Genomic DNA, 26,161 nt, shown 5'->3' on the forward strand with positions numbered 1-26,161 from the left:
AAGTTGCAGGCATAACTCCGCTGGTTCGGAATGGATAGGGTTTAACACATAGAGGCGTCGATTGTCGAAGTTTCTCCGCATTCGTCGCAAATCCGGATCGAGCCTTTGTCCCGGGCTCTGTCATTTTGGCAATAGAATGAGGCAACTTTGAGCCTGTATTAAGCTACGTTTCCTATTCAGTTAATTCAATAATCGACGTCTCCGATTTGGTGTAATTATGCGGAGCTTAGGTTAATACAAGATTCTCTGCCATCCCAGTTGTTTCTGACTTTGGAACTTTTTGCTTAAAATAGTAGTCGTATAAGCAGCGGAACGAAACTTTCTAACTTCTTGAACTCGGTAAACATCAGTTTCCTATTTCTGTAACTGCTTCTTAAATAGTTTCATTTTATCTTTAACTATTCATCCTGAATCATAATCTCACTTCTTTCATTATTTACGTTTTATGTTAAATTCATCATTATTTAATATATGAATTGCTCTCCGAGCAGCCGTCAGTTAAACGTGAAGGTAAGCTATCAACTTCACTTCAACTGAATAATTGTAGGATTACAAACTTCATGAATTGATGTTTCATAAACTCGTTATTAATTATTGTTATTAAAAAGTCCAATTTCGAAGCATTTTCAGATTTTTTCACACAACGGATATTTCATCGTTTGTTTATTGGAAATACGGGATTACTATTCCACAAGTAGCTTTTAATTTTCAATTACATGCAGTTTGTTACTGTAAAAAGCCTGTATTGTTTTCTAAAGTTTTCCGATGATTGTTTAATAACATATGTTCCTTGCCTCTATTTTCTAAGCCTTATATTGACATATTTTCCGTGCCTCTATTTTCTAAGCGCCGTTGATGAATATAATTTATTCGAGATTGCGAGTAATATCGCCACAAAGGCAACCCTAAAATTATATCTATTTTGAAAATAATACAATGAACAATTCATCTCCAAGTATTATTTTTATGCGTTTAAAATGAGTATGCTATCTTTAATGCCATCCGCAGATTTAGTTACCGTCCTAAGTTTCGTTACAATACTTCAACAGTATAAGAATAAAAATTGATATGAAAATGATGCAAGAATATAAAAGTGTTGGCTTTTGTTGGTCACGTAGCTCCTCGGGCTTCCATGAGAAGGTGGTGGCGCGGAGAATATTAATAAAGTATCCCGAACGAGCACGACTCATCTGCATCTATGAATTTCATAATTTCTTCTGATTGACGAGCATCCTTGTTAAATTTGGGAGGTAAATTAATGTATAAATTATTACGTTTCATTGGTAGCTCTTAGCAAGAACACAATCGATTCCTTATTTCGTTTAAGGAGTAACTTTACAAGTGCTTTTTATGGAATAATTAGTTGGTATCGTTGCCGATAATCTTTTAATATCCATTTTATAAGTATTGATTTCGTTAAAAATAATAACTATTATTAATATTTGGTTATCTTTTAAATTATGGCTCTATGCCAAAATATTTTTTGATACAAACGATTGCGGAGTTCACGAGGCCTTACTCTGTTCGTATTTGTTTTTGAAACCATTTTAGTTAAAAAATTATGACTTAGTAACTATCAGTAAAAGACCCAAAATATGGAAAATTCGCTTTTTTCTTAGCGCTGTATGAACCATTTAACGCCGCCGGACTCATTTGAGTACAGTTAATTTTTGTATCCTAGCTCTTACATTGGAACAATAAAATAAGTTGCTGCAGGTAATTTAATATCTTCTTTTATTATTTATTTGAAATATTGAGATTCTATGAGGGTAGATTTGAAATTGTGTCAATGGGAACATTGTATATTCACAAGACTTCCCGCCACTGTAGCTAAGTCTACTTTTTATTATTTGCGATACTTCAAAGCAATATTTAGTTCATCCAAGTCAAATATTTCTATTTTGTAATCAGGTAATCCTTGATATTCAAAAATAAAAGAGTGGGTGGAATACATGAACTTGACCAATCACTATTTCTCTACAGAATTACTATTCATCTATATGTGAGTCACGGCCATAGCTAGTACTAGGCGTTTATATATTCTCAGTCACGACGATCATATGGACCAGTTGTTACTTAGACGCAATCTAGCAACGTACTATTGATGCAAAACCAAGTTAAAGACGCTTTTCATCCTCAACAGTGCCAGATCAGGCGAACGGTGTGTTAGGCCACTGTCTTGAGAAACTTGAGGAACAGTTACGATTTGTTATGCGAGATAACGCTGGCAACGTGAAACCTGTTTGAAAATACTGTATATAGAATGAGAGTGCATTGAAATTTTTCACCCCTAAGTAGCCGCTGTACTCATGCGAGTACACCCTTTTAAAAGTTTCCACAAGATGTAGAATCACTAATAATTAGAAAATAAACAGCCCGTGATCACGGTAGCTGTAAAGTAACCGAAACGTCGGGAGTATAATTTTTTAAAATAATAAAATACGCGTAGTAATCCGAAAAATATTAGTTTCACTTAAATAAACGATTTAAGATTGTAATACTGCTAGTTGCATTTTGGCGCTTAATGTGTTAATGCATAGAAGTGATATTGTCAAAAATAGCTTATGAATACGTTTACACAAATTTTATATCAATCTTATGATGAAATAGAAAAGACTGAAGACTAAGTATTGAATGATTTTAAGTGAACGATTAAGCTTTCAAACGGAAGAAGATTATCAAAATTAGTCAAATTATTACTGAATAAATTTTAACATTATTAAACAAAAAAGAAAATATCTCAAACGATTTTCCTTATCATATTGCCATTTCGTTGTTTACTATGATCGTAAGGGTAACATAAAGATCGGGCAAGTAACTTATGATACTAGTACGAGTATGTCTTTTAAAACTGTCTAGATTTAATATTGATTTCAAACAGAATAAAGATAACAAATAAGTTAAAAATCCCTCTAATCAGGTTGAGCTACAATGATGTGAGCCATGTTTAGTGTTTAGGAAACGGAATCTAACATAACAAGTATTGACAACTTAGAATAAAGAAACGATTGAATGATGTTTTGGAATGCGTCAAGAAGACAAAAGTTGTTCAAATGTTGTTACAAGTACAAAAACCGTGAGATCTTGAAAACGTCAGAGTGAGTTTAATAGATTTTTTGTTCATGGATATCTCTATGATTTATTTTAATTACAATAATATGAAAAATTACAATTCGCTGAAGTGCTTTTTATATTTTAGTATATAATTTAATAAAACCGAATATATCTGATGGATACTTGAAAGTGAAAATACAAGATAAGCAACTTTGCTTTTAGATTTCCCTTTTTAAAATTTGAAGCCTTTAGCGTAAAATAACTGACGGCTACGAGTTTATCATTCAAATTAAAAAACTCATACATGAAAAATGATAATTATGAAACTGCGGAGTCGATGCTATGTCAACTTCATTGTGGAGTTACTTGACTTAAAGATTATTAATTGATAGTCACATATACATATATTGAGGTAAATCATTCCTAGTCCTGAAAAGGCGGAGTGACTACATGCGAAATACTAAAATTACCAATGTACTACCGTAGCCTGAATTTGGAATTAATCTAAGCTAATTTATTTCTTACCTTTTTAATATAGACACATACACATTTAAAGTATACACATGTGTTGGATGTGAATATAAATATATAAATATATATATACATATATTTTTTTCTTACAAGTGCTTTGTCAACCAAATGACAAACACAGTCATAAGTAATAACGTAGCATCATTTGGCATGTCATGAAAGGGGAGTTGTCATTTATCTGTGGTTTTATAACGTTACTTACATTTGTATTTCTGTGTGTCAGTTGTACAACCAACAACACAAGCTTAGCATTAAACAGAGCGAACTTTTATTCTTATTTTAAAACTTCTTTAGCTGTCAAAAAATGGTCAATAACGTCCATGTTATGTTCATGGTTAGCAAAGTATATTGGAAACCATATTGACTTAAACCGGCCGTAGTGCGCCTTGGACATGTTATCAGAACACGCACACATCAAAAAAAAAAAATCATCTTAGCAATCATTGCATTCACCGTGCGGGTGCCAGGTCCATCGCGTTGCAGGGCGAGAAGCTTTAACGGTGCCTGGGACTTGCGACCCAGGTGTAGGTTTAAAGGGACCCTATCTAACACACTTCCACCGTCCAAGCTCCTCTTCCAACCTAACCAAAATTGAAAAGACCTTACTCGGGCTGCCTTTGAAGTATGTTCCAAAAATGAATTTGATATTAATTCTGGACAAGCCCCAGTCTTTTAGTAGGTTGTAGAGAGATTTAGCCGTTATACCGCGTACATATTCGCGACGAACCTATTTCTAGTGAGTTCGTTAGTGAGCTCATCATATTTATTGACCTTGATGGTATGGTCTTTAGGGAGGTTGGTTTCACAAGGAAACGTAAGCTCTATTATCACAACGCGCTTTAAAATTCGAGAATGCATCAATATGTCTGGTCTGGAGCCCGACGCACAAAATATCCTCTGGGATATTGTATTGTTTCTCATACGTATAGAAAAAGACTTAAATTTTCGAAACACACTTTAATAGATACCTACATTTCCATATTAACTTTTTATTTTTGCCGTTCGATTTCTACTTCGATATATGTAAGTATGAAACTATATCTAAGTTTATAAATTGCTCTTTAAGGTTTGACCCAATGAGATTTAGTTTGTTTTGTAGCCGGCGAACTTAAATACTAGGGATATTGTAAAGTCCTGAACTCGAGCTGCGAGCGCCATGTCGGGAGACACTCCTAAGCCCTCCAATTCAAAGCCACCTTAATAGATTAAGTGGGGATTCAGGGGAAGTACTTCTATTTCAAGATACTACACGACGTAAAAACTAAATGACGTACTTTAAAATTGTAAACAATCAAAAATTTTTGACTATCGTACATAGCTGTATTTTCAGCAACTATAAAAACTGTGATTCCTGCTTATGTTATGTGTGTGGATGTTTTAGTGTTCCTCAAGAAAGTTGAGAACAAGGGTATAATAATATACTCTTATAGTAAAATAAATATTTCTTTGGACGTAATTCAATAATAGAATATTATTTTGGTTAAAAGGCAAATAAGTCACATCGAAATATTTGCATACATATAGAATAAAAGAATATGATACCATTAAAATAATCATCGACATCAAAGAAGGTTCCTTGAGCGGAGCAAATATCAAAGCAACGATATTCCTTTTATCATCACACGTACGAGGCTTTTTTGCATATTCAACTACAAATAGAGCCTATTTAGTTTAACACTAAGAATCATATCTCAAAACAATAGATTCCATTCAATATTACATAGTAAGACAAGTCTTTATGACATGTTCCATTTTTCTTATTCACATTCGTGTATTTGGTGATGATTTCCAAGTCTGCTGTTGGCTCTGAGGCGTGAATATTTATGCTTTCCTTCATTTACATTCGAGATTAATAGATGTCTCTCAGATCAAACACAACGTACACTCGGGAACTGATATCAGTAATTTATTCAAAAAGTTATCATAACAGTGACCGTCAGTTGTATTATTTGAAATGATTCAAGACGGCTCCTTCATTGAAATGGAAAATGTCGAGAAACAATCCCCTGTACCGATTCTCGGAACAGGAACAATACTCTCATCGAAATTCAGAAGCTAACTTAGAAAATAGGAAAGTAATTTTTCAAAAGTGAGTTGGTCCTCATTGTGCATTACTTAAGACTTTCAATAAAATTTTAGGGTTGTAATTAACTTGCGTTAAACTTACCTATATGAGAGTCGTCATGTTAATACATCTTTAATATTTTCATCTCAGTTTCCTAAAAGCTCTCGGAATCTCAGTGGAGTATTCTCCTCGGTCCTTTGAGGAAGTATTTGTGTGATATTTGCTTCAAAAATTGTACATTACGTTTGACGTGAAGAGCAGTGAAGCAAATAACGCACGACCCGCGGTCGGAATATAATTCATTATACGGTAATATCCCTTTTATAAAAGTACAGGATCTCGAGGGACTCGTGGAACAAAAAGGCTAATAACGCAGCATTACTATGTAACGAGAGCGGGACTGTGTATATAAGATTGTTATAGATTGCAAGAAAACCCACCAAGGGAAGGGAATGTGGTAGAAAAAGGAGTAGACTATGTTTTTGATATCATATCATTTTAAAAGCGAACTCTCAAGCAGATTTACTTTTAACGTAAAAACAATGTCACATTTAGATAAAGGACGAGAATTCTGTTTAGCATAAAACGTTTGAGACGGTAGCAATTTTATATTGGGGACTTTCGTGTAAATTTGAAAACAGTAACAGGTTTTAAATTATTCTGTCCAACGAAGAACTTTTCTTAAATCACGGTGATCACGAGCGGACGAGATGTGAATGTCATTCACGGTTGCTGCAAAGCAACCGAAACGTCCGGAGTAAGAGGTTTTTTAACATAATAAAATAACGCATAGTAATACGAAAAATATTAGTTTCATTTAAATAAATGAAATACTCGCGGAAGTCTTAGATCTCATTATCGTTTTATTTCTTTTATATTCCAAAATATGAAAAGATTTTGTAACTTACATGAGGGTATAACAATTGGAGGCCGAAAGCCATTTTTATGATTGTTATGATCGTGCAATGTTAACAGATGCGGACGCGTGAATATTAATATTTAGTGCGCTGGCCGCCATCTTTATTCCACACACATTCGCGAAGCGAACGTCAGTCCACAAAGCTGTACATTATTCATCCTATCATTTTAAAATGGATTTTAAAATATTACACTTCAAGAAGAATTTTACGACAGCAACAACTATATTATGCACGTGTAAACTGTTCCTATGACATGAGAAGAAGTAATTATGGTCTTTTCGTATTCACATTCAACATTATTCGAGGGCTTTAATATAATGTAGGGTTAATTTAGATTTATATCCATTTCTGATCCCAGTCATAAATTGTACCTCTCACTTGAGCAGGTAGAAATTTTAACATGTTAGATAATGTTAGTATTAATAATGGAACATTTGGGTTCTGGGAGGAAAGGCTTTTAAATGACCCTGTTGCGATGACCGGAGCAATCACGGCCTGGCGAGTGGCGACCGTTACTTACATTATGAGACAAGCTAAAATTCCCCGCGACATCCTAAAAATACATTAATTTAGTTCACCCACATCATTCTTTGTTCTATTTTCATCAAATGCTTTTTCTTCTTCAGCCCAAAACTTAAGGCAAATATATTACCTTATTACAGTAACAGCGGCCTTTATATTTAACTACAGTTAATTTCGTTACAATACAATCTATTCAACGACTTCAGTATATCGTCATATAAAGGGACCTTATAATATTAATGTAATTCTCCGATGTCATTGTTTGCACTATTTTTTTATTAAATATAAACTTTTGGATGTATACGACACTAACTCGTGTCCGAGAGCGACAAATTACTTTACAGAGGCGAACAAAACCTACAACCGAGACAAATATATGGAAGATCTTTCTTTACGTCTTTTCTATTATTAATTTCACAATTAGAGGTTTCTATTTTTATTGGTAAGAAATATGAACATTTTTTAATTTCATTATGTTCCTCTTTTCAATATTCCTTTATTATTATTTCAATATTCCTTTATTTCCTTTAATAGGAAATAGCAGCAACATGTCTTTTCTTGTTTTCCTATGAGAGGGTTTTTTAATCAATTTTTAATTAGAGGTGAAAAAAGAAATGTTACTATATTGCAGAGAGTGCTGGAATTGGCGCGATATCAAAACGACAATAAAACTCAAAATATTATCCACACGCGTCCGAAAAAAGAAACCGAAAAAATGGAATTTCACGTTTCGTGTGGCAATATTAAGGATTGAACAATTATAGATTTTTTTTGTAGAATTTTTTAGAAGAAAAAGATGTCTTATATTAAAGATAGCTGTGGGTATAAATAAACTATAGATCTGGAGTAATGTTTAGACTACAGCAACACGATATTAATATTTCAATAAACCTAACACAAAGTTCGAATTCATTCTTACAACAAAAACGAACGCGCCGCAAAACCGTACCAGAATCATAGAATAATAAAAGTGATAGACCGCTGAACATAATGTAAATAATACACTGAGAGAGCGACACGCTAGTACAGCACCCATGACGGTGCAGCGTCACGACGCATATAGGGAAAGTTTGGTAACATCGCACTGACTTCACGATACTATACATTTTAAAGTTTTTTTCTGTTTGTCCACAAAAACTACAATTAATATTTTTGAACCTGAAACGATGTTTTGCGTTACATTAAATACATTAGATAGCGCTACACGAAGTCTTGAGTGACTTTAATTAGCAAGTGGCCTGAGATTCTTCAAAGAATTAAGTTTTACATAATATTATCTCGTAAGATTTATAAATTTTATCGTCAAATTTATCAACTTATTAATTAAAATGTAACTTGCTGGACTTGTTGTTATATCACTCAAATTCACTAAAGCTTCAGAACACAGATGAAATAAATGGCCTCCAAATTCCCAAAAGAAAGGAGAAATTCCAACAGAAGCTACAGATCACCTGGATCATCGATCCATTAATGTCGATGTAAAAAATATACTTAATACTCGATACAGTATTTCGTAACAATCATTACGTGAATGTCGCATATAGCTGAAGTGGGACAAAATGATACTCGAAAACAATACAGAGAAAAAATAATGTGGCGAGGAGGCGGCGGCGGTGATGCGTGTCACGATCCCTGTAACAACCAGCGACTGATTGCCCCTGAAAGGGTAAACCAGAACAAAAATAAAACATCACTCTACATTGCTGATTAAAACACGACCGATACAAAGCGATTATCGGACCGTGTTCTGTCTTCTATTACTTTATTCTCCCTCTTCTGTTCCCTATTGTTGCTCGCATCGATGTCGGATTACTTTGATATTGTAAATCTTTTGTCAACGCTGCAATCCGAGTGAAATACATTTCGTGGATGTCTCGTACAATACCAGGAGCCGAGTAACAAGCTCAGGAGTGAGATCCCTTTATAACCGTAATTACTTAGTTTCAATACCTAGCGTTTTGAAAATTTCAAGACGAAATTTTGTAAGCTCGCCAGATAAAATGTATAGTGAAACATCTTTTTGTTCCAAATATCTACTCAGGAATCATTTTCACAGCGTCGACTTATTAGGTCGAGTATTTTGTCCTCCACGCTTCATAAAGGATGATGAGCTAGTTCGTAATGGATGATATTGTTGAATCACTTACATCATGCAGCCAGGACAGTTTCCTTGCGGGTGGGTTAGCTCTCACGTGACATTCGAAATAGACATCATCACCCTCCTTAATATCGCCAGCTGCTAGCGAACTGCCGAGTCTTAGTTTAACTACAGGAGGATCTGAGAACAAATTATATATAATTCAAAAGATCTTTAATACAAGACAAGTAATAATATGAAAGAGCATGTTTTTTTTCTCTTACAAACAACGTTAATAGTCCAGGTCGTCTCCATGAACAGTGACGTGACGTTGGGGTTCTCAGCGCGACACGTGATGGGTTTACCATCGTCGTCTAGAGTCGGCACGAAGCTCATCACACTTATCGTTAAGTTATCGCGGAGCTCCTCCTTAAAAAAAAATATATATATTAAAATGTTTTATTTTTAAACAATCTTTCATTATCAATATTATTTTAATTGTAAAACCTTTGTGAAAAATAAAAACTTTGGAAACAACAAGGTGGACGAGTTATTGATTGAACTGCGCTTGAAAGTTGAAATTGAAAACGAGCTTTGTGTTACAAATGAAACAGATAAAGTTGTCTAAGCAATAATAACATCAAATTGAAACGAATTGTAAAACTGAATATCAAATGGAATTATTTTATCATCAAAGAATTCGTGGATTGTCGATCAAACGTCAAAATCGATTCTCAAAGATTCATTAAAACATTACACATTGTTTTATTGACAACGGCAGGTAATTATTTATTAGTATGGGATTCCCATCGAATATTACATTAAACCTATTGGATTTCGCTCTCCTCTTTGAATTCTATAATCGAGTTGGAAATTAAATATTAACTTGATTTAAATTGTCGACATATATTATATGCGATGTAGAAAATAAAACATAAACACTATAACGGTATTTACGGAAAAAGAATGCATATATATATATAGAAAATCTGATTATGTATATGAAAACTTGTAACGGAGACAGGACATAGAGGGTGTGTAGTGACGTCACTCACGAGCCACGTCACGTGACATGAAACAAATTTCAAATAGACGAAGTTGTTTGTTACGGTGGCGAGTGATCGTGATTCATGGGATATTAAATCACTGAGCATCGAACGATTCGAGCGACTGACTCTGGCTCTGACTGCTTCGTTAGCCGCGCTGATTATGAATCAATTGCTATCTGTGACCGCCTGTAGGCTATCTCTCCGCTTATATCAGATGAATACCGCAAAAAAATTGACTTTTATGAATTGAAATTATTTCAGTTATAACAAGGCGTTCGCTTCGTTTAAAGGCCAATATATTAAAGTCTATAATAATTATTATATTTCCACGAACGCCTACAAGACGAGAAAGGTTTCAGTGGTGTAAGTTGAAGATACATCATTGATATTGTTTAGTTCTGTGTTCGGCAACTTGACTATTAACAAAGATTAGGCTGCGGTAAGTTTCACTCCTCGCGTTAGGAATTAGTTAACAGTTACAAGTATCTACATGTGTTAATGGCGGGCTAATACAATTCCGTTAGTTGTTTCCGGAGCCGTGTTTGTTTAACTGAACCAGTAGCTTCGATATAGTTAACTTTCGATAAGTCCAATAACAATGCAACGTTGTTATACTAAAGTGTAATGAATTTCTGCTGGTATTTGTTTAAATCTAAACACAACCGCGGTATTTAGAAATGAAACATTTTTGAATATTTAACGGTATTGGAAACGAGAAAGAGTGCATTAGATAAGTTTGTTTAATTCTTACATAAAATGTTGATAATATTTATTCTAGTGACCAAAATTTTTATTTTGTTTTTAAGATTTTAATGTGGAAGAATTAGCAGAAAAAACTAGGATCATAAATTTTTACCGATATATTATCATAAAAATATTATGTAATCTGTAATGCTGTAATCTGTTTATAAAATTTTAGATTCTATCGCAAAGATTCACAAGAATCAATCAAAGTTTTATAGAAATAAAAATGCACGTCTTGTCTCGCCTGCGTATCATGTTAAAATAAATTGCTAGTCTAGATTCTTCATCAATTTATAATTTATTAATTTAGAATTCCATTGCATCATCGTTTCTCTTGTTTTTTTTGTTTGAAAAAAGATTTTTTTATCTTTTGTTAATTAGTAAACAACTATTTACAGCTTCAGAGTGCAGAGTTGATAAAACTCGTTGACGAGCTATGGCACCTGCGTAGCGTAGTATATGTTCTAAAGATTATAAACATAATGAACCACAGCAGGGAGTCAATTTTTTCACATTATACCGAATACAAAAATATTAGAACAAGAACTGTTCCCACAAACAGTTCCTCAGGGAGCGGTCATTGTACTCTCTATATCGACGACTGCGCACTTCGAAACAACAGACACATTATTTGCTATCGTACTCCTATCGATATGTCTTACACATTAGTTTGAATAGTATTCATTAAGACACCAATATTGATACACTACCTCGCTCTATAAACACTGCGTATAATTAGAATACTCTTTTGAATCTAAAACTTAGACTAATAAAGAATTCCCTGTTAGTTGTTTGTCATTATGTAAGTAGTATAAGGCGGGCGCGCCGCTCTGTTCCTACACTCACTGTATTCTCTTTAACAAATAGCACACTCCTTATTCTATTTACATCTACTGAATATTTCTCATTGTTCAATAAGTTTCTTAACCCGATACAATACTTGACTTCACACTTTTTTAGGCTTGTAAATTCAAACCATCTCATATTTTTTAGAAATAATCAATAAGTTTTGAATTTTTTTGAAGTGTACATATAAAAAATCAATTACTTTAGAGTTCAAGTATTATGTAACACTACTAGACTGGAGAGGTGGTGAATAGGCTTCCATAGTAAGACATATAAGATAACTTATTCTTCCGAAAACTTGGAACTGACGAACATGAGCGAGCGAAGACACTTTAAAACATTTGGTTCAGATAAAAATTAAGTTTCTATTTATATAAAGTGAATAGTATCCTTTGGTTTAGTAATATAATATTTAATAACATTTCCGTGCCTTGTATCCGAGCTCCGAGGGAACAATGCTGTCCACTGGACAAGTTTGAGTTCCTCTCTCTAAGAGCTTTTCAAACTATCCGTGTTAATACAAGTGACGTCCTAGACTATAATCAACTAGAGCTTAGACATTTTAGATTTTAAACTTGTTTGGAAACAATACTGTCCCTTAACAGAATTACTAGAACGGAGAGAAATATACTCACAGAGAGATAGTTATACTATATAGTAACATGATTTGCTATGTCATAGCTGTTTGAACAGTTCGTCATATGATGGCCACACAGTATAAGTTCTTGTTAAGATTTTGCTAATTTTAGTTAACTTTTAATACAAATATATGCATGTGAATATAAATCCAACATCAGAGCAGTTTGTCTCTAGAAGGATTTGCTCGGCTGCGACATATATTATAGTTCAGAGCGTCCATAGGCCGAGGGAGACCGTGATCCTGGCCGCAGAGTTATGGCTCTCGGGAAGAATTTATTATAAAGCTACCTCGTCACCTGCGATGCCGTAACAGACGTTCCATACAGCTATTAAGGAATGACTCGTCACAGAGATGATGTAGTACATTCATATATCAAATCAAAACATGAAATAGAAGGTGCACTGAAAATGGCACTCGATATTTTATGCCAAGAGCCAATGTATTATTAAAAGGACATAAGACTGATATAAAATGTGAGCGAATCCGCATCCATATAAAGTATAAATAAATATCAAAGTCGGATATGAGACAGCTTCAGTCTAAAATTTTTATTGCATTGCACTCGGATCTGCATTAGCGGTTGTCCCCCGACACGTGCGAGAGTCACGTCGCCTCTTGCAAACAGGCAACCGTTCTAAATATATAATATATTGAAGATATAAATAGAATGTCCTGTACTTAAAAGTGACATAAAATTCAACCTGTCCCCTAGAGTTATTGTACCTGTTTAAAAACACTGTGATAGTACAGATATTTTTAGAAACGAAAGTGAAAAAGATTCAGTAAAACTAGTGGTGAAGCGATTTTGAAAGAAATATTTTTTCCAAAAATTTAATGAAATTGAAAATGATATCAATTATAATATTGAAAAATAATTTGGTGATAATTTTAAAATAGACAATAAATACTAGTGTATAAACAGAAGTTTCCGGTTGTCAAATGTAATCAATAATGCAATTACATCGAGTTATCCGCCGCCGTCTCACGCCGCCTTTTTCATCGCTACAACAATCACGTATGTACCATAAATCCTAAGTACAAGTGTGCCCTCACCCCCCTCGACCCCCTGACCCTCCCCTCAGCCCGCGCCCCGTCAGCATATCCCCTTAGCCCCTCAAACCCTTGACAACCCCTATCAACCACCACCACCGACCCCCCACCCGACGATTGTCACGTACGCGCCTCAATGGATGTTATAATGCTACGAATTATTCTGTATTCCTTTTTCCGTTTGTTACATACGAAATTTTTGTTCGAAATTTCGTTTCATATTGTCGAATGTGAAAATTAAGGTTTTGGTGGGATCGCTTTAATTTTTTTGAAACGATTTGTCTCTTTCACCTTTAGTGTTGAGTTGTGCACAAGTTTAAAATATATCAAATTGACAATAAAGGAATGCAATTAGGTATATTTGAGTCCAGTCCCCCTTTGGTTGGTAAGCGTCATATTAATAAAAACTTAATATTAGGTGCTCAATGTATTGTATTAGAGTATGTTTACGGTGTTCGAAATTAATACAAGACAAATAAACTTTAAGGACTGGCAGCTTTAACATTCTCGAAAGTGATTAATAAAACAGCTTTAACTTAGTCCCGTTAATTAAATGACTTATACAGCTGTGGTTTCAATTGATTACATTATTTTTAGATGACGAGTAATTGGAGAAGGATTGATAATATGTGAAAAAATTACTATTTTTTTCCTGCATTTAATGACATGTTATCGTTATTTATTTAGGAGTTTTATCATAAATGGAAACAGAAGTTTAAATTAAATATATAGCATAAAGGAAAATAGATTGAATGAACAAATATTAGTTACGATAAACTCGGGGAGAATTCCTATGAGGTTTAAATACGACTGTGGCGGTACCTTCAAATGAACATAACAATAAAGTGTTTAAGGTTCAATCGCCTAAGTAGCATAACAACGAGGCTGCAAAGAGATTACACGAGTAACTAGGAGTGCGGCATTAACATACGAGAGAGTAACCGACGTCTTCATAAACTGTAGGAATTACGTTCCCAGAGTAAGCCGTGTTGTGTCGAGCAGTCGTGAGAGCGGGGAGACTCCATATAGAACGTCACCGTCTCAGAGATTTGACTAACGAACTTAAATGTTTCTTAAAATAATATACATGGGAAGTTATTATTTCCACTTTAGTGACGATTTAACGTCATTACCGATTCTCAGATCGCGGAAGTCCATTTTTGAACTATTTATAACGTTCAATAAGTTTTTGTTTCTTCAGCGATATTATTACAAATAGCACTTTCCCCGAGTCTGCCCGATGTAGATCTTACCAGAGTTATTTATAATAAGTAAAAAAAATCAATGAGGTTGTCTTATTGCTCAATATTGGTCTCTTCCAGACTATGTTATATTAATAGGAAAAATATAATATATGTGTCCGTGGCTATCGTATAATAGGACTATTAAGTAAACACAATAATAAATAAATATTATATAATACACGTCCATCCATAGAAAGGCACATTTTACCAGAAGTTGGAAGTTTAGTAGGTAGTTAAAAGTTATATAAAGACAACAAAACATAAATATACATATAAAAGATAGGACAAGCCAATATATTGTACAGGCGAGATCCTGCAAAGTTGTACTGCATTACTGCATAATGTTCATCATGGTGTTTGACAACTACTTGGAGATCGTTCATGAGAAGAATTGTTTGTATTTGTTAAATCAATATTTGGAAATATATATTTTTTGTCATTTCTTGGACTACTAAAATTTCTATAGTAAGGGACGTTTTAAATACAATTCAATTTAATACGAATGAAATAATTTAGTTGAAACAAAAAGTTGTTTCGAAATGTTGTTACCACTGTAACTGTAACGAAATCAACTTACAGAAACACCACACAATACAAATAAAAATAGTTAAATCTGAAGCAAGCTTACTACATTGAAAAATAGTTACTTCGAACAGAAACAAAGGAAATTAAAACTTTTGTAATTTTTAGGAAAAGTTGCTTTTAAAATCGAAATAAAATCGTTGTTTCGGTTGAAGTTTCTGTTAGTCTCGATGTTTAAGATTCCTCTGACCAGAGGAATTTGACTATATGTAAGTATAAATAGAACCTTTGAGTTTGTTAAATCTTAAAAAATTGATTTATTTATGTTACATTGCTGAAAAACAGTACTAATTACATAATATATATTTTGGTCAAAATATAATGTTTTCAAAGAATTCGAAACTACGAATGTCCCTTAAACTTTTGACATTTATAATAAGTTCGTCACAGAGGAGGACTTTTATATGACATTCTAACGTCTTTTCGGTAGGCGGTAGCCGGTACATGGCACATGGCAAGTAGCAGCGTGTGAGCGTCGACCTTATTAGTGTTACTTGGCCGACCGCCAGGAGCTAGCCGAATTATGAAAGTGCACAGCACGCTGACTCACTCGTGATTAAGATTAGCGCCTACCACAATGCTCGCATTTTACGATTTCGCATTATGGAGTTATATTTTGTGGATTTCATTCGCTGCGCAAATCTTAAGAACTTTTCCACTTTCAGGATATATAGAAAGTGAATAAAATTTCCTTTAAAATTTTAAGATTTTAGTCAATTTAAGATCACGGAACAGAAAATAATATTTTTTGTCTCCAAAATTGGTTTTGGTACTTTAAGTAATTAATCGTTTTTGAAGTACATACTTACGTTTCTTGGATATATGATAAAAATAAGTCACACTGAGATCAGAAATCATTGATTTATCAATAACTCGTAAGTCAGCTCGGCTCGGAAGTTTGAGGAATTAAATTATTAAAGAGCAAAAAACGCTGCGCCAACCTTATCCGTCTGCTCTTTGATTTGTTGATTACAGAGCAAACACGAATCACGGGTCCCAGCCTAAAAGGTAATGTTATTACGAATTAAAAGCGGCGAGTTACAGAGTGGTGGGGGAGGGGGAGAGCGTGTTGGAAGGGAGAGGGGAGGAGGGTACTATTAACGAATATCTCCGTTTAATTAGCGACAATTCTGTATGTTAATTGCCTTTTGAATTGTCGAACCGTTGTTCCGTGACGACCGCGGACCATCGCCGCTGTTCAACTTCGCGTTGCACTCAGCGGATCTACAGCGAGAGGATTTACTATTTTATTGAAATGTTTGCTCCAAAAACAAAAGTACAACATTTCCTCTTACATTTGGCAAAAAAAGCTTTCAGCTGTGTGAGTGATTGTGTAGCACATAGTCCGTTTGCAAACATGTACCGATCTTTGTAAGTTTACATATCAATTTAAAGATATGACGTCTTTGAATAGACAGACTATAACATATAGCAGGTTTTAAATTTAAAATAGAAAATTAATGGTCCTTAAACAGTCAATTGCCGTGAAAAACAGAACAAGACACTCTATATTATGAAAAATACAAGGAAAACAAGTCCGCATCGAGCTCGTTTTACAGCTGACTGATCTCGATGTCTCTGTGTGTAAACAATTCATGGTCCCGGGTGCTTTTGTAAATTTTTGTTATTTTCTCTACAAGTCAAAAGTAGCATTTTGAGCTACTTTTTTAAATAATTTTTCTTACTTTTTTATAAATAAGTGTAAATTACGAGAGTTTAGAGTTATATAATTATTTAATATAATTATAAACTGGACCACAGTGGAATCGATATCTTATAATATATTAAAAACTCACCAAATGAAGATTAGATGATATTAATCTAATGCATGTCGTATCTATAGAGACTTTAATACAGCAACTAGTTCGAATTCAGAAAGTGCCGCCAAAGTTTGTTTAATTCAATGACCGCGGTCGCTGGCAGGATTAGATTATATTCATCTGCATCCGAAACTTGCGCCAAACTTGCATTGAACTTTAGACCTATATAGAAATATAATTATTTAAACGAGGTTTTGATCGTTTGATTTAATTGTCAATGTATTTGACTATCAATACAGAAAAGTGGGACACCCGTTTTTTTATTTAAAGAGAAAGTTAAAATATTACTAGAAGGTCCTCTGTAGCGGAGTAAGAGAGGGTTGGATGAATAACGATAAAAAATACTCTAAATAAATAGCGTTGTTAAAACAGAAGGAATGCAAATTTTAATAAAGTGAAAGTTATTCCCGACTCTCAGGTATTTTCATTACGACCGACTTTGTTTTAAGGCTTTCGAAGGCCAAGAAATATAAAAGAGAGATGTCCGTGTTGTATGTGGAATTATCTGAAGGAATTTCATTTACGTGCAGAAAGTGTCGAATATTTTAGTAGCAAATTCATAAATATAACAACATTTTTAGCGAACACGGGTCTTCATTGTATCCATGAAGAGCACAAGGTTGTAAACTATGTACATTTGCGTAAACATACATTTAATCACTACTTATTGTTTGGCGACAGTCCTCAGAGAGCCATTCAAGTGTTTGTGCAGATGTCTTGAGAGGCCGTGATGCAACAAACAACGTAATTACTATAAATACAACGTAACTTGACAATGATTTGTCTGCATTAACTTGGTTATGGTACAATACATATTGGTATGAAAAACTTTTGTTGTATGCGAATTAAATACAAAAATTTCATCTTAACAGTTAAAAGTAGAGTATATTCAGTTTTTCAAGTATATTTTTAAAAATATTTCAGAATTCTACAGGGAAAATTATAGTGTTCTTATGAAAGTTTTCCTTAAAAATACTGTCCAAGGATGCTTCTTTGGTAATTTTTAAGGAATCCTAAGGTGTACTAAGACAGTATAAAATGCAAGGTCTCCAAGAAAATAATACCTTCTCTTCGAGGCTTACACGAAAACTATTTTATTTTTCTGGGATATTAACTGTCTACTTTTAATATTTACTGAGTAATGGGTCTCAAAATTAAATTTTTGATAAAAAAATCCTTCCCTAATTTTCTTGAGAACATTTAAAAACTCTTTACAATTTAAAGCTTTTTCAAATTCTAAGATAAAATTATTTAGAGTGTCCATTAAGTAAAGTAATAGGTCTAGCGTCCGCGGCCGTCGACACTCGGAAGTCCTCACAGTAAGCAGAACTCGTCGTCAATATGCACTGATTGCCGACCGCGACACCTTTCAAACTCAATTACTGCACTCACCATGTTTCAAAGAGGGTTTTGGTACCCATGAAAAGTATTCACCCAAGAGTGAGACTTAAATTTAAGATGTGTATTTAAACATGCATCCCAACTGAACATATTTGTGAATTGTATAAACAACATCTGATTTCAGAAAAGATGTGACGGAACAGACAAAACTAAGTTTAAAAATAGAGAATGAACATAAAATAACCTGGTTTACTGAATTAAACTTTCATATGTTTCAGAAGGCAATGTCGAATCGCTACATAGTGTGAGGTGTCGGGGCGCTTGCATTACTTATGCATTGCGCCATCTTGCTTTATACCGATGTGTACCTCGAGACAATGTCCATTGCGGGTTAAGTTCAGTCGTGTGTATTGTGAACGGTGCACCATCGGTGAAAGACAAAGTTGCATTATTATAATATAACACAATATTAAAATAAAATAGATTCAAGCGAGAGACGGCGCACGTTGTCTTTATTATTTCTGATTTATGGACCAGAAATTAGTCTGATAAATAAACGTATGATAAATTGGATCGTACACTTTTTATATTTTTAGCGACACATTTAAGATATGTAAAGATTTTTATTGATGTTTAAATTACAAAATATTCGGAGTTACAGCAAGAAGAATTTTCAGAAATGAAAGCGTTCGAACTTTAATGAAATTACACAAAAGTACATTTACGTAATTTGTATTATTGCCGCTGAAAATATGAAACGCATTGCGCGACTGTTAAGTGATTTACTGCCTCTCGATAAATAAATACGACAGATTTGTCTCTTGCCTTTTTTAACCCAAAATAATAACCCGGGCGTGCTTCGATTAATAATTATTAATTTACGTAGCGGCATTAAGTTCTATATTTTTATATCTGTTCAAATAATATATTAATATGCTGCAATTATTATTGAAAGTTTTATAATGTAAACACACCCATAAATAATTTAATCGTAATCGGTTTATTTTAATTGTTACGATGTCATTTGAATATTTTCGCTCATTTGTGATATTAAAAAGAAAGTAGCGAGTAATTTTTCCTGCAAGTTTCGAGTGCAGGCTTTCCGACAGCAAGAGTGAGCGCTGCATCAGCGTCGCTCTTCAGGACGTGACGCACCTGCCGACCTGACCCGGCTCCTACTGACGGGAAATGAACTACTGACACACCGGGCACCTACTTTATGATACTACGTGATGGTCATAAATAGAACCGGTTATATAAATTGTACAAAAAAGTTTAGATTACGCTTTACCTTCAACGATTTAAAACAGACATGTCCTTGCTAATGATTCACAAAAAATTGTGATTCTTTATAATTATGAAAATGTTTAGACTTTGTGTTTTTTTTCTATTAAATTGTTGTATAAATTTCATTTAAAAATAATATATATTTTTTTTATATATATAATATTTTTTCTCAAGGTCTAAAAAGAAAAATAAATTTTATTTTTGATAATAATTTTTTTATGCATATTTATTTTCTACAGTAAATAGTACTATATACTGTAGTAAATTTCTTTACTACTATACTGTACTATACTATAGTATTTTTTTTTAATCAGATCAGTTTTATAACACATTATTTTAATGTTATTTAATAAATAAGAATATTTTTTTTTAGTTTCTTGAAACTAAATTTAGATGTCAAGTAAATGAAGGTAGTCATTAATTCCTTGGCACAGCATCAGTGGTCCATTTGTTGGAATCGTCTCGAAGCTGTGAGACATCCCCGCGGAATGTCCACTGAATTCTGTTTGGATTTATGAACCAGCCGTGACCTGGCGACGGACACTACGCTACTGATTAATGATCTCAGACGATTTGTTTTATAACGTGTTGTTTACGTCCTTGTGCTCTGTACGACTTGGTTTTACTTTTAATTAATATCAAAATAAAATATAATAAAGTAGGCGGAAGTAGTATGGTATGAAGTTAGCCAGTTCATATTTATATTTTTTCATTCACTGAGTAATCCTAACACACAACTTCATCTTAAGACATATGGAGCCAGTGTCAACCAGCATCAGCATCAGGTGTGTCGAAGCCTTCATTGTTAATGTAAGTAGGTCTTGTTTCTAACGGAACAAACCCCAAGGAAATGTTACTGTTTCATCGTCTTTGCGACTACAACTCAACCTCCCTGATACATATTGAGTTCACCGCATACATGTGTATATCTTTATACACGCGCCGACTCCATTTGCTTCTTCGATTCAATTTGTTTCTTTTTTTAATATTCTTAGTCTAATGAACCGCATTTCTAAAAGATTCATTACATTTTTAATTATTCCCAAATGTCCTTAATTTATTCTCAGTTATTAAGAGAACCTTAAGTATAATTTAATTATATCTGTCTCGGAGCGTAACTCGGTGAGTTGCTGTGCGCGTTTGTTTTGGGCCGAATTCCTTTTATTATTAATTTAGATTCCTTTTAATGATTTCAGTAAATAACCAGCTATTAAATAACTTAGGTTTGTTAATATTTATATTTTATTTTATTTTGCACACCGAAAAAAATTACCATACTATGAATAAAAGTGAATTTCAGAAATATTTTATAAAAAATTGTTATTTTAATCATTCACATCACGTATTGTGTAACAGAGTTTTGTATTCGTTATAACACTAATCATAAAGTGATGCGCCGATAAGGAAGACAATAATATATGTTTAATATAAAACAATTTAAGGTTATTATATTTTTGCGCAAATTACGTATGTACATACATTCATATGTATATGTATCTTGAATTAAATAAAATACTGTCAAAGCTCCTGTGATGGAAATGGATTGGAAATTGTCTTCTAGCTGTGAATCAATATGTTTTTCTCACATTTACTCTCAGTTTCTATTTCAGTTAGTATAGAATATTATGTAAAAAAATCCAAAACCAGTTTCATTTGATCGCTTGTTCTAAGATTTATTCTTTGTATTAAGTAACAGATTTTTTTATAAGTTAAGTATGAAGAGAGCGCCGATCTCGAACCCCGATACACTATCGTACACATCAAAGACTGTAGCTGACAGAAGTCCAAAGAAAGCGCACTGCGAGTTCACTAAGCTCTCAATAATATCTTCACGTCAGGACTGAAAGCTTCAATAAAAGTCTCGTCAACTACGAGAGAAGATAGAAGAAATGTATGTTTGAATATGGACTCAGCACTCTTAGAGAAATAATTACATTTTGAATAATTGATTGAAGAATAAATACCAAAGAAGGAAAATAAATATGAACAGAGTAAATTTTAATAATGACGGAGTTAATCCGCCTCCTTGTTTAATATTGACAAGATGCGAGTTGTTTGTCTTCCGCTGTTATCTCGTTTGAGGACTGTTTATAATTAATTATATTTTTGTAATTCATTTAACAACTTGCGGTTTTAAAGAATGTTGTATTTTTTATAGTTTTTAAATCGTTAATCCATCCACGCATAATTTTTGTAATAAATGTAATTATTTCCTTTAATCTGAATTACAATAACTTATAATAAATGCATACATACAGTTTTGCACTACAACACACTCACAATATTTACTGCACACTGAATCAAATTTTTGCTCGCGGGGAAATGCAACCGCGCGTCATTAAATCGTTACGTTTAATATGTTTATTAATTAATATTTTGAATTAATATCTTCAAATAAATTTGTGAAATGAGAGGTTGTAAACCTAACACACCTTCGAAATTAGTTTGTGGCTGCCTTGAAGTAAAATATTTTATTATTTGTACGTAGCTAATCTAACGAACAATAATGCGAGTGTTGAATAAGTAACGATGCTGTTTGAAATTATCTTTATTAATCTAATTATTTTAAAAAACTAAGAACCGATGTCAGGGCCAATTTCTTTGTAAGAAAGAGTTTCTTTGAGAGCAGTGCTGGGACTTGTCTCAGATTAATGACCACGCGACACACGTTCGTTCTTATTGTAACACTTCATTCTTTGTCCGAGGCATGTTATTTATTTCCAAGTATTTCGGTAAAGTGGACAATATTGTTGGAGCGAAAATTTTAAAAGAGCTAATCATTTTGTCATGTTGTCGTTCACTTTTATATGATTTATAGACATAATGTAATATCTTACGTCACGTCGTTCGGGGAGTCGCGTGTGACGAAAACCTTTGACATTTCAACTGATCGTGTTATATAATTCCTTTGTAAATCCGATTCTAACATTCAGAAAAGTGTAAATCCTAAAATGATTAACACCAATGGCTCAATAACATTAATTTATAAAATAAGCGTAAAAATTTTCTAGAAGGGACAGGAAAACGCAGAGAAAAAAATCCTTTTTAAAAACTAATCTTAGTATTGAATTTTGTTTACTCATAGAAAATATTACGTTGAGGATAATCACGGGAGAGAGAAAACCGGAAAAACAAACTATGACTGCGGCCGGCAAACAACGCGCCACCGCAGAGCAACCGTAAATATGTGAACTGCAAACCATCCTCAACTTAAAACCGTTCGCATAGAGTATATTACAGATTGAATATGTGATGCATTATTCCCTTCACTTACCCATGTCTAGGCAAAATTTATTATTTGATTGGTTCTGTACATGGCATTATGGGTGTTTATTAGATAAACTTTTATTAAATTTATTAAAGAAATATATTACAATAACGTTTTTGATATCTAAAGAAATACAGATACAGAATATTTTCTATGAATTTATGTATGTTTAGTTCAAATAGCAATTTTTTTAATAAAAAATAATATATAATAACACAAGATAAAGAAGATATAAATCCATAGCATATGATGCTTTACATAAACGTTACCTAAACTTTTCGATGCTTTTAATAATTAGGTATCTGTGTTGTTGACTTATTCCTTCATTTTACGCGGCATACTAATAACGATCAGAGCAGAGTTAACAAATTGGGTTAATAAAACATCCTGTGCTCCGCGATACCATCACCACGACGTTGATGACACAAAAAAAACTCAACGATACCAGATGAACGGTGTAGAGGTATGACTTTAGTAATATTAGGTCGCCCCTCCTCGGATTTAATCTTTAAATTGCATCATGTTACTATATATTTTTGTCTATTTAATACTAGAGATGTAATTTTCACTATTTATTATTTTCCGCTTTTTAAATGAATAAATAAGAAAATAGTATTTATGATTAAATTCTGGGGATTAAACATATTTGTATTAAATACTTAAGATGATGAAACATCTTCGCTCAGACGTTATTTCTGAGAAGTATAGTTTCAATTCTTTAAATAAAAAGTCCATAAAATATGAACACACTCACATATTACGAACGCACCCATATGTTAACTCTAATAATTGAAATCCTTTTTTACGACCACATCTCTGAACTCACTGAGCTACCTTCACTGACAGAAAGGAATTCAACAAGTTAATATTTCAACGATGTACTTCAAAACAATTTGCATATCCCTAGATGATACATTAGCTTTCAATATTATCGTGTCCTGTTTCGAAGTCAACAACTGCTATCAACTTATGTTAATAACTGTTTGGGATACAAGTGTCATAATTCAAGCATCTGTTCGACGGTCCTCGGGTTAGATCCCCTTTGATGTGATGAATATTTATATTTTCCTTGATGTGGTTGGTAAATGAAAAATTCGAAAGGAAGCCTTAATGTCTTCGATGATTAAATGTATGTTAGTAATACAATAACTCATATTAAAGTGGTTCGTGGGTACATCTAAAAAATCTGCTGGATAAAACAGGCTTACTTTAATATTCCACAAAATTGCTATCAAATACTTTAAAGTCCCAAGTCTACAGTAGTCAAAATAAATATTTAAATTGACGAGCAAAAAGTAAATAACACCAAGATACAAAGTTGCCACCTTCCTCACTTACAAGAAACGATTAAGGGTAAATAGCTTTTGATTGTTCGGCATCAGACAACAACCAAGAAATGTGACATGTGGCGAGAACAGTTTGATAAGAAATTATAGACTAAAAAGGCATCTGGTACAGAAGCATTAAATTCAAAACATCTCATAAACTTTTCCTCCACATTTTCTCCTTTGAGGTCAGAGTTTTGTACGTGTGTTACGATTGCTTTCAAAACACATAATATTTCAAAAATTTGCTAATCATCCAACTTACTTCTGTGTGTAGAGCGCTATGTTTTAGGAGATGTCTCTCATACACTAGTGAAATGTGTTCAGAATTAAGACAGTTAGATTTAGGAATACTGTGAGAAGAGTATTGAAATATATGCAGATATTTTCTATTATAAATCCTACAGAAGAATGATAAATTATGATTCATCCTCCTCCTTTCTTCGGTTACTATAATTGCAATTAATATATTCATATTAAATAAATATTTTTCATAGAAAATCTTCATATTTTATGTTGTTCTTTGATTATAAAGTTTGTTACTGTTACTTGATTGAAACATACATACACCATGCAACATTTATATACTGAGTGTGTTCAAACACACCCGCCGGTCATCTTAAAGTCGACTTATGTTTCTTTGTTTCATAAAGGACTAGCGAATATACGATACATATATCATATGTTAAGTAGCTACTGTTGATCTTGCTGAGTTATTTTCTAAGAAACTATTGAGAAGAAAAAGAGTGAAATGGGTTTAAAAAAGAGAGATCGAAAGTCGTTTTAGGATTTCTACGCATATACTTATCAACTGGAACACAGGTGGGTTGCAAGCTAATCTTTGCGAGAAGGTGGTAATATCACGATCAGGCTAGCTCTTACGGACTGCATTCTATTTACTACTACCTATTTTTAAATGTAGAATTTTTTTTTTTAGAATAAGTTTAGAAGGTTGTGTTGTCAATTATGTATATCATACCTAACAATTAGCTCAAACAAATTAGAGGGAGAGTTTGTTAAAGTCAATCACACACTCCATAAATTTCCGAGAATAGTCTATCTGCGCTTATTCGAGGTACGTTGCTTGGATTAACTTGAATTTTCAGGTACTTAAGTGGAAGCCTTCTCTCGGAAAGATCCCAAGTGGATAAAATACCTACGAATATATCAATATTTCCATGTTAAATAATTTCCACAAGATGCTCTCGACCGGTGAGGCTCCTGTAGATCAGATGCAGTCCTGCTTATTTAGCCGCATCTGGAGGACTCTTGAGCGATTGCTCCACTCTCTCACTCGTTAAGGGTGAGAGAGTGCCTTGCCTTGCCCGAGCCATTTTATACGTGTCGAAGTGGCTGTCCAACGAAGCTTTTATGGTGTTGTCTATTAATATTGTGTATTTTAATAACTATTAAATGTTAATAACATTAAATTTTAAGTAAAAGTTCCTTTTTTCATATTTCAGTTCTAAAAATAAACTTTTATGTTATAGGCCTTTAATATATAGAAAAAATATTTAACTCGAACATAAAATCATAACCTAGCTATTATTGATACTTTTTAATCATGAATCCTCATTTAGTTTGGATTGCTTTGAAAATATCCAACAAAGATGTTATTTAATTAATAGGTTTCATAAATTAAGGTTATAAAATTATAACCGCGCTCTTCAACTAACCAGTGAGCCTATTTTTTATTTTATATTTTACCTCTTTAAACGAGAAAATAATTTTACTCGTTCTTATTTCTCGCTTTATCATTAAAATGTCTCCTATACTGCAATGAGTTCATGAATAGG

The 26,161-nt window shown here is 33.2% G+C and overlaps 1 protein-coding gene across 2 annotated transcripts in view; it reads right to left on the reverse strand.

Moving 5' to 3' along the window:
- Positions 1 to 26,161, reverse strand: part of LOC116765342 (nephrin) — a 205,221-nt gene that overhangs the window by 39,003 nt on the left and 140,057 nt on the right. For both annotated transcript variants that reach the window (XM_032654796.2, XM_032654797.2), the window contains exons 8-9: positions 9,454 to 9,598; positions 9,240 to 9,370 (exon numbers count right to left, since the gene is read on the reverse strand). In XM_032654796.2, the coding sequence (XP_032510687.2) occupies positions 9,240 to 9,370; positions 9,454 to 9,598 (276 nt within the window). The remainder of the gene's footprint in view (positions 1 to 9,239; positions 9,371 to 9,453; positions 9,599 to 26,161) is intronic.

Source organism: Danaus plexippus, chromosome 2 (genome assembly GCF_018135715.1).
Source record: "Danaus plexippus chromosome 2, MEX_DaPlex, whole genome shotgun sequence".
Classification (NCBI taxonomy): domain Eukaryota; kingdom Metazoa; phylum Arthropoda; class Insecta; order Lepidoptera; family Nymphalidae; genus Danaus; species Danaus plexippus.